The sequence below is a fragment of the Limulus polyphemus genome, unplaced genomic scaffold (genome assembly GCF_000517525.1).
Source record: "Limulus polyphemus unplaced genomic scaffold, Limulus_polyphemus-2.1.2 Scaffold7960, whole genome shotgun sequence".
In the NCBI taxonomy this organism is placed as follows: domain Eukaryota; kingdom Metazoa; phylum Arthropoda; class Merostomata; order Xiphosura; family Limulidae; genus Limulus; species Limulus polyphemus.
Genome location: NW_013673570.1, coordinates 6,773 through 16,982, shown reverse-complemented (window position 1 = coordinate 16,982; position 10,210 = coordinate 6,773). Strand labels below are relative to the sequence as shown.

The window sequence follows — 10,210 nt, the reverse complement described above, 5'->3', positions numbered from 1 at the left end:
TACTGTCTTTATAATTACTGTATTACCTTACTGTCTCTATAATTACTGTATTACCTTACTGTCTCTATAATTACTGTATTACCTTACTGTCTCTATAATTACTGCATTAACCCTTATATCTTTGTTCTCATGGATGTAAATAGTCTTGAGTAGTAATGTATATACCCTTTAGATCTTTGTTCTGATGGATGTAGATAGTCTTGAGTAGTAATGTATATACCCTTTAGATCTTTGTTCTGATGGATGTAAATAGTCTTGAGTAGTAATGTATATATCCTTTAGATCTTTGTTCTCATGGATGTAAATAGTCTTGAGTAGTAATGTATATATCCTTTAGATCTTTGTTCTTATGGATGTAAATAGTCTTGAGTAGTAATGTATATACCCTTTAGATCTTTGTTCTGATGGATGTAAATAGTCTTGAGTAGTAATGTATATATCCTTTAGATCTTTGTTCTCATGGATGTAAATAGTCTTGAGTAGTAATGTATATATCCTTTAGATCTTTGTTCTCATGGATGTAAATAGTCTTGAGTAGTAATGTATATACCTTTAGATCTTTGTTCACATGGATGTAAATAGTGTTGAGTAGTAATGTATATATCCTTTAGATCTTTGTTCACATGGATGTAAATAGTGTTGAGTAGTAATGTATATACCTTTAGATCTTTGTTCTCATGGATGTAAATAGTCTTGAGTAGTAATGTATATACCCTTTAGATCTTTGTTCTCATGGATGTAAAAAGTGTTGAGTAGTAATGTATATACCCTTTAGATCTTTGTTCTGATGGATGTAAATAGTCTTGAGTAGTAATGTATATATCCTTTAGATCTTTGTTCTTATGGATGTAAATAGTCTTGAGTAGTAATCTATATACCGTTTAGATCTTTGTTCTCATGGATTTAAATAATCTTGAGCAGTAAATAAATATACTGTTTAGATCTTTGTTCTCATGGATGTAAATATTCTTGAGCAGTAAATAAATATACTGTTTAGATCTTTGTCTAATTGATGATATGGTACTCCACCTGTTGGGTTTTCATGTAACTGTATTATTGTGCATATACAAGTCAATTTCTTTTTACTTTGTAAATTTTTAGAAAGTAGGACTCCTTGAAGTTTTTGTATGGTGAAGATAGGACTGAGTTAAATTAAGTAACGACAATTACTTGATATGTGCAGATAGAAACAGAGGTTGACACATTGTTCGTTAATTTCAGTGTAGGACATTTGAAAAGAATTATTTGTAAAGAGTACAAGATTCCTGAAGAAAAACAAGTACTTCTAATCAGTGGAGGAGAAAGTCTGGAGCCTACAACTCGTGTATGTAGCTATAGTGCCGGTACTGACACCAGCCCAATTTTTCTCTTCAGCAAAGTAGTAATAGAATCTTCTTCTCCACCCCTACCAAGTGTCGATTATGGATCAAGTGAGCTTTCTCCGACTTCAGTAATGTATACTGTCTAAGTTCAACCATTAAGTGTTGTAATATTCTCTCCTAAAATGTGAAAGTTCTTTTTTAATGCATTGAGCTGAAAGTTGTGCATGGTCAATTAAAGCTTGCAGTGTTTTGCACGGCTAACAATTTTATCTCGCTGTTTGTTGCTGTTTTTGGTTTAGTATTATCCTGTTCTGTTTTCACACGAGTTAGATTTGATTCCATTGTATGTTTAGTACAAATAGAATGTAAGATTATACGACCGAGTATTAATTTAATAAAGTGTTGTAGAAGATCTAACTAAGTTACTTAGTTTTGCTACACATTAATATACCGATTTAGTAGTTAAACCTTTAATGTTTTTACTGGGTAAATGTGATAATGTTTTGATGAAACCTACGTTTGTGTGTAAAATAGAGATGCACGGGTCGTAAAATTTGGCTGAATCCTGGGTCTGATTACCTGGTCACTAAGCTGAGGCCTGGTTGTTTATCCGGAATGTGTCCTCTCTTTGCACCCCCCCCCCCAAAAAAAAAACAACAAAAACAAAATTGATATTTATTACGTTTAACCGAATAATCACCAACAGAACATTCAAGTTTTACTTTTAACTTTCAATGCCCAGCCCCATCTTTTCAAACCCTAACCCATATTGTTCTTAGAAAACCCACCTTTCCCAGAAATCCACTTCTCAAGCCATGCCTGTTATTAACCCCTTTTGTTCTCTGAATCCCCGACTTTCAGTGGACGGGCAGTTTTTGTTGCTCGGACCATATTTTTTTACAACTAAACCAATTATTGATTGTAACTTTCAGTACAATGTTAGTTGCCACAAAGATTAGGGCTTAGCTGTCTAACTTTAATACTCGGCCGGAGCCACGTATTACCGGGTGCCCGTGCTTCCCTAGTGTAAAGTAATATTTTTAGGTCTTATATCAAGATTTGGATGTTGAAGAACTGTCTATGTAGTATTTCTAATTCGGATAAGAAGAAACGTGTCTTGATATGAAATTTCTGTTGTTCCACAAGATCTGTCCTTATCCAGACACGTGACTTTTCAACAGGTTTCTGTGTTTGACCATGCATAGGTCGATACAAATTTAAAAAAAAGTTCCAAGGAACATTAAAAAAAAAGTATGTTTTCCACCCGTGAAAATTAAAACAGTAAGTTTTGTTGACTGTATAAACTGCGTAGTTGTCTACAGACATAAAATACGCCAAGACTAGGACAAAGTAAATCGCATATCTGGAGAAGTACAGCAGTGTCCAACTTGTATGTTTTTTTTTTTTTAAGCAAATTTCTTGAAGGAGTATTCAAAATGGTTCTTGTTTTAATGCTAAGAATCAGTGCTTACAAATGTTGACATTCAGTTAAACATTTGAGGAAATATTAGCCAAAATGTTTGTTGTTTGATGCTCAGAATCAGTGCTTACAAATGTTAACATTCAGTTAAACATCTGAGGAAATATTAGCCAAAATGTTTGTTGTTTGATGCTCAGAATCAGTGCTTACAAATGTTGACATTCAGTTAAACATCTGAGGAAATATTAGCCAAAATGTTTGTTGTTTGATGCTCAGAATCAGTGCTTACAAATGTTAACATTCAGTTAAACATCTGAGGAAATATTAGCCAAAATGTTTGTTGTTTGATGCTCAGAATCAGTGCTTACAAATGTTAACATTCAGTTAAACATCTGAGGAAATATTAGCCAAAATGTTTGTTGTTTGATGCTCAGAATCAGTGCTTAAAGACATTGACAGTCAATTAAAAACAAGTTTTGAGAGGAGTGGTTAGAAAAATGGTTAAGTTTGAAAGTTGGAAAAGGTAAAATATGCACAGTTCATTTTATAAAATCAGTTTTACCTTTGTTCATCTGGAATCGCATCAGAGCACTGTCCCAGGCTCCAGATGAGGGCCCAGACAATCTCTATAGCTGGGGTCCTAGACAATCTCTATAGCTGGGGTCCTAGATAAACCCTAGTAGCTGGGGTCCTAGATAAACCCTGTAGCTGGGGTCCTAGACAATCTCTATAGCTGGGGTCCTAGATAAACCCTGTAGCTGGGGTCCTAGACAAACCCAGTAGCTGGGGCCCTAGATAAACCCTATAGCTGGGACCAGACAATCCATGACCAAATCTTCAAAGTATTACATTTCTTAAGAGTCACAGATCTGATTATTACTGTGATTGTATTTTAATATTTTCTTTTGCACTTATCACAACTTTGCAGTGAGTGAAAACATTTCATAAAAAGCATGTATACTGGACCTTTGAAGTGTCTGAAGTAACGTACATATAAAATCAAAGTCCCTTAACTTTTTCTTACTTAGGACTTAACTGTGTACCGTTTTCTCTTTTTTTGGTTAGTAAGTGTAGACGTTTTTTCATTTGTAAGGAAAAAAAAACATACACTGAGCCGTGGGATTTCACTAATTTTTTTATGTTCCTCATCAGGTCCAGATATGAAAAACTGTGTAGATAGTTGTATAGACATGCCTCCAACTTATGAAACTGTTGTCCATAGAGCACAATTAGCCCAGGTATGTATATCCTCACAGTGCCATCTGTTGTCAGAACTATATGAAAAAACACCTTCCAGTGATAGATAAAAATCATTATTATAACTTAAGATAAATTAAAATAGAACAGTTTGTCTTTTATACTAACGTCTTCAATACACAAGTTTTTGAAGATTACACTGTTGAATTGAAATGCGATGTTTCTGTAACATCTTCAATACACAAGTTTTTGAAGATTACACTGTTGAATTGAAATGCGATGTTTCTGTAACGTCTTCAATACACAAGTTTTTGAAGATTACACTGTTGAATTGAAATGCGATGTTTCTGTAACGACTTCAATACACAAGTTTTTGAAGATTACACTGTTGTATTGAAATGCGATGTTTCTGTAACGTCTTCAATATACAAGTTTTGAAGATTTCACTGTTGTATTGAAATGCGATGTTTCTGTAATGACTTCAATACACAAGTTTTTGAAGATTACACTGTTGAATTGAAATGCGATGTTTCTGTAATCTATTTTTTTTTTCCTTTGACAGTTTGTTTTGCAAATTTAAGGTTGAGCCATTTTTTTATAATTTTCACAGCAATTTCATGATTTAGCAAAGAAGCAGACCAGCACTTGTGAGAAACTGGTGCATGATCAACATCTTCAGCAGCAAGGATGGGCAGCGGTCGTTGCTAATTTAGATGATATCACAAGGTATGATTTGTTACAGTGACTTTTAGGCCTACTTTTATTATTATTTTTACATGGATTAACTTTCCCATTGTTCAGCTAGTCTTCTTGTATGTTGAGTATAGTATATAATATCATGATTTTTTTTTTTAAATAACCATTTAACAAGTGAGGTTTTTTGTTAATATTTGGAGAGGATTGTTTTTAGATAATCCAATTAAATTTGCATTTTTTACAGTACCCGATACTAATGTTAACTGTTTCAATGATTTAAGCTAAACAAATAAAAAGTTATAATAAACACTATAATCAGTTTCTAATATTTACAACTTAACATCGGTTGATTTATATAGCCGAGGTTTGAGATATGAGATACTTACTTCTGGTCGTTTATTCCTAACAGTGCATTTAGGAATAGAACTCAGTTGTTTGTACAAAACTTCAACCAGTACTTAAAAACCAGAGGATACCATGTAGAAATCCTTCACAAGTAAGTGTCTTTATCAACTTGACAAATAACAAAAGTCGTAACTTTAACAGTAGATTGCAGCATTCTTCCAGTTAAGGCCTGATGGTTAAGGAACTCGACTCGCAACCTGAGGGTCGTGTGTTTGAATCCCCATCACCAAGTATGCTTGTCCGTTAAGTCTGTTTAAATGTAACCACCAAACCAGAACATAGTAATTGTATTGTTAAGAGGTAATGTCTCTTTCTTTAAAAACTTGTGGACGTTAGGTTTTTTAAAAAAAGAACTGTAGCATAGAGTAGTAAATACTTTACTTATGGAGTACTTGATTTCTCAAAACTTCTTAAAATCTAAATAATTTATCTTTAATTATTTTTGATACACCAGCTTTAGCCATCATTTCTGACATTTGTACTATTCACCAGTTTTAGATGTCACTCTGTTGTGTTATATCCATTATATTTTTCTGTACACCAGTTTTAGCCATCATTTCTGACTTTTGTACTATTCACCATTTTTAGATGTCACTCTGTTTCGTTATATCCATTATATTTTTCTGTACACCAGTTTTAGCCATCATTTAAGCCTTCTGTCCAAGATACCAGTTTTGCCTGCTCTACTCAGTGATATTCCTCACCATGTGGAAGGTTCTCTGCACAATGACAGCACTGCATTTTCTCTCCTTCATTGGATTAACTCAAAGGTTTGACTTTTGTTGTGTATTATTTTGTTAAGCCAGTATTCACTCTAGTTAGAAATTAGTTTTTGGTATATTTGATTCAATATTTAGTCTCTGCACGAGGATTGTTTATTTTATTATTCATTATGGTACAAAGTTTATATATACATATGACAAGACATTTTATTTGAAGTAATAAAAAATGTTTGTTTTATCTACAGAAATGTCTGTCTGTTCACGTACAAGGAATTCTTTGTTTTATCTCTTCGTCTGTGGTGCAGAGTGTTGTATTTGATTTCAGTATGTTTTATTCCTTTATAATTTAGGCTGGATGTTGCCTAATGGTTAATGTCCTTGAATTGTGAATTCAGTAATTCGTTTTTCATCAAAAAATGCACTCCACTCTTTGGAGCCACGATAATCAAATCTCACTACTTAGTCAGTTAAGAGTGGCCAAAGAACTGGTTGTGGGTGTTGTTCCTCGTAATCTATCAGTTCAAAATTAGGAACAGCTATTTGAAGGTAGCCGTTTGTGTAACTCTGCAACAAAATTTATAGTGCAGAAAATACACATATATATATAACGACGTAGTTCATTAAAACAGTTTTAAAACCTTATCCTACGTAATAGATAAGTTAATGATGCAAAGAAAAAGTTGTTAGAGCACAAGAGGGAGAATTTTAACAATACACACGAGAAATCTTAAACCCTCGCAATTTAATTCACATCTCAAGTATTGTTAATCGTATCTTGTTTCCAGAACAGACGTCGTAATGTACGTGTAGGAATTTCGTGAAAGATGCCATGTATCTCTGCTAACGTTTATTGAACATGGAGTATAAAACACAAACATGGAGTATAAAACACAAAATTAACCGATAAAGTAGAAGTATTCCCTGTGTGATTTAGTATTAATTTATAATTTTTTATTTTTATTATGGTCAAATTTTCTTGTATGGTACTTTGATGTTATAAGTGAGTGAATAAAAAGGTCATCAGCCTCGGTTTTAGTAGATCTACGTTCTTGAGTTTACTCAGTAGGAGTTCTCAGAACAAGAAATACTTCTGTAGTGTTTAAAATAACTAATAAAATTTATTAAATATACAGATATTTTCATTAAAGTTTTCACTTGCGTTAAAGTACAACCTCAACACTTCTTGGCTCGAGTATTCTGTGTATCGTCTTGAGTAGGGGTTTCAGGTAAATAAAAGAAAATACGGTGCATTATTTGGATAATTTCAACTTAGTAAACCTACTGTTCTAGATCAGTGTTCACATTATATCTACCTCTTATTAACTGCTAATATTTCACAGTAATACAATAATAATAATGTATAAAATTTTGATTGATATTTTTATTATTTCCTAATTATTCTTCATAATTTTTTCAGGATAACCAGAGTAGTTTAGAACAGATGGCAGATCAGTGTCTACGAGGACTTGAACAGGTAGTTTTGTTGTTATTGTCATTTTTCTTTTGGCACAGAAAACTGTAAGACAGTGTAGTTAGATTTATATGTACCTTTCTATTATGTATTAACTGAATAAAAAGTGTTAAGAAACTGAGTTTCTTTGTCTTCAGTTTCCTAGAATGTATTAGAAAATATAATAAAACAAGTTAGCTTGAAACCCAGCTGTAGGTTAATGGCTCGGTCAGGAGATTGTACGAGTTTTTAACTAGGATAATAGGATAATGTTTCGTATTCCATGGTCATTGTAGAATGTTTCAAAATTCTTGTTCAACTTGTTAGAAAATATATAATTTCATTCAAATATAGTGCGTGTTCTTAATCATTAGAATTCACAATAAATTATGGTTACTAAATTCAACTGGTTCAAATTCCATTAAACCTTGTTTTATATTTTCAGAACTTTCTTTAATACCCTCATCTAGCTCATTTAGTTTCACCATAAACATATTTTGTTTTTTAAAATGTTGCCCTGTTTTGGCAGCTTTTGTAAGGCTATATATGTACTTATATTTATAAAATTTAGTTTCTATCATGTTGGTAAATTATTAACCCTTGTTGTGACTTTTATTTAAATTATTAACCCTTGTTGTGACTTTTATTTAAATTATTAACCTTTGTTTTGACTTTTATTTAAATTATTAACCCTTTTTGAACATATAAAACATTGTTTAGCTGAGGATCACTTTCACGTAAAGTACAAATACAAACTTAGCTGATCTGGATGTTTAGGACTTGTGTATCTGTAATATTTTACAATGAATTTGGTTAGTAATGTAATACAATTTTTTTAATGAAACTCACTGTGTGTGTGACAAAAGTTTTAACTTAAGGTGGGATCTTTAAAAACTGTTTTTTTTTCGACTTTCTCAAATCGAACAAACAGAAACTGATATGAGTTTTATATTGCATGACCAGTTCAGTGAGAGCATGTTGGATGTTCTTCATGGTGAAATAAATGACACTCTTGAAAAACTAGACAATGTAGATATGAAGGAAGTTAAAGGACTTGAAGCTCGTCTGTACGGCTTGGAGAAACTTATGTTCGAGGCACATCGAATTGTGAGGGAACAAAGTGATCTAGCTCAAGTAGGTTCATTTTAAATTCACTCGTCAAGTTTAGGTTTATGGAATTTTAATTACTTGGTTTGTTAATTCTATTTTCCAACATCTACAAAAACATCAATCATAAACTTGCAAAATTTAATGATTATTTAAAAAAAAGCATAATAAATTAGTTCAAAAATAAAAGCTCTTAGTTTATATTATCATTTAATCGATCCAACGACGACAAAAAAAAAACAAGCAGAGGAAGTGACTTTTATAATAGCTGCTCTTTTTGGCAACTTTTAAACATAATTACCACAATGGTTTAGAAACCATACCCTCAACACTGGTTCCTCCATCCAGTACATTTGAATAGAGAATCTGTAATATAATCACAGGAATTTTTGTATATATTATTGATTGCTTTATTTCTTTATATTCGTAGGCATTTGTTCAGAACCAGACTAGAGCAGGCAATATCGGGGACACTTCAATTTTACCCGACTTATGTGCAAGTCACAGTCGACAGCTTCAACTAATGCTGAAAAACCATATGCAACTGGAAGGAATTTTGCAGAGATGCATTGATGCAAAAAAAGAACTGTCTTCGAACTTACATATCCGACTCGGGTATGCCTATTTCTTGAGTTATTGTTCTCTGCGGTGCTGAATTAAAAGATTCAAGTTTAATTTCTAGATAAACTTTATTTTAGTATACCTTCTGAAACAATGTACTAAATATCAATCGATTATCGTAAACACGCAGTTTTTAAAGTGACGAGATTTGAAAAATATCTTACCTTCGAATGGAAAATTTTAATTTCGCTGAACGTCTTAGATATAGTAATGGTTAAAATATGAGGAATTGATATTTCTCCCTTATGAAATTTGATTGGATTGAAGTAAATAAGTTTTAGTTTGAGCTCTAAAGTTTTGTTGTTGTTGTTGTGAATGGCCATTTCGTTGATTATCTAAAAAAGAAAATATTCTTACGACAACTTTGCACAATTACATATATTTAACTAAAAAAGCTGTATTATGTATTTTTTGTTTAACTATTTTAAGCAAACTGATAAATTATTTAAGTTTTTCACACACTGTTACCCACAAGTGCACGATATCATGTATGAAGGGAGAAAATTCAAAACATAATGCGTTGAAGTAATCTGTATTGTTCTGATGAATCTTGTCGATCATAAGAAGAAAACTGGTATACATGTTTAAATAAGAATCACTTTCATGGGTGCTTAACAATTTTGTGTAGCTGTAAGATGTCACTTCTTTGTTTCAATGGAATCGAAGAACCAAAGTATAATTTAGTCTTACATTCGCTAATTTCTTTTAAAATGATCGTCTGATGTAGTTTTTTTGATGATAATACAATCTGCTTTTCATTTCTGTTCTATCAGGTGGATAATGTATGTTGAAGGGAGGATTTCTGACTTAGACAATAAACTTTCTATATACCATGAAAACTTGAAGAGATTAAAGCGCCATCTGGATGTCGTTGAACAGATTCATCTCACTCCGCAAGTTTATGTTGCAGCTGTTGTCGAGGTTGTTAGAAGAAGAACGTTCTCAACTGCGTTTTTACAGGTGTTTTTATTTCCACTTTTTCTCTGCGTGTAGTTTGACCATCGCTACAGCTTTCCAAAGTATTTATGTTTTTTTTGCAGTAAAAGTCTGTCATGATCATATATTTTGTACGTATGTATTACTATGGTTGTTCCTATAATAACAGTTAGACGTTCAGTTGAAACTCCATCATTAGATCTTTCTTCCTATCTGTGTATAACAACAACATTTGTAAACTGGTATACCACATTTCTTATCTGTGTATAACAACAACATTTGTAAACTGGTATACCTCATTTCTTACCTTTGTATAACAACAACATTTGTAAAC

At 32.2% G+C, this 10,210-nt stretch overlaps 1 protein-coding gene across 1 annotated transcript in view; it reads left to right on the top strand.

Annotated features, from left to right (window-relative positions):
• Window positions 1-10,210, top strand: part of LOC106475005 (RB1-inducible coiled-coil protein 1-like) — a gene marked incomplete at its 3' end in the record, with an annotated part of 22,488 nt that overhangs the window by 7,087 nt on the left and 5,191 nt on the right. The window contains exons 3-11 of the mRNA XM_013935702.2: window positions 1,222-1,430; window positions 3,895-3,980; window positions 4,550-4,665; window positions 5,045-5,131; window positions 5,675-5,810; window positions 7,180-7,236; window positions 8,176-8,346; window positions 8,750-8,934; window positions 9,714-9,900. Of these exons, the coding sequence (XP_013791156.1) occupies window positions 1,222-1,430; window positions 3,895-3,980; window positions 4,550-4,665; window positions 5,045-5,131; window positions 5,675-5,810; window positions 7,180-7,236; window positions 8,176-8,346; window positions 8,750-8,934; window positions 9,714-9,900 (1,234 nt within the window). The remainder of the gene's footprint in view (window positions 1-1,221; window positions 1,431-3,894; window positions 3,981-4,549; window positions 4,666-5,044; window positions 5,132-5,674; window positions 5,811-7,179; window positions 7,237-8,175; window positions 8,347-8,749; window positions 8,935-9,713; window positions 9,901-10,210) is intronic.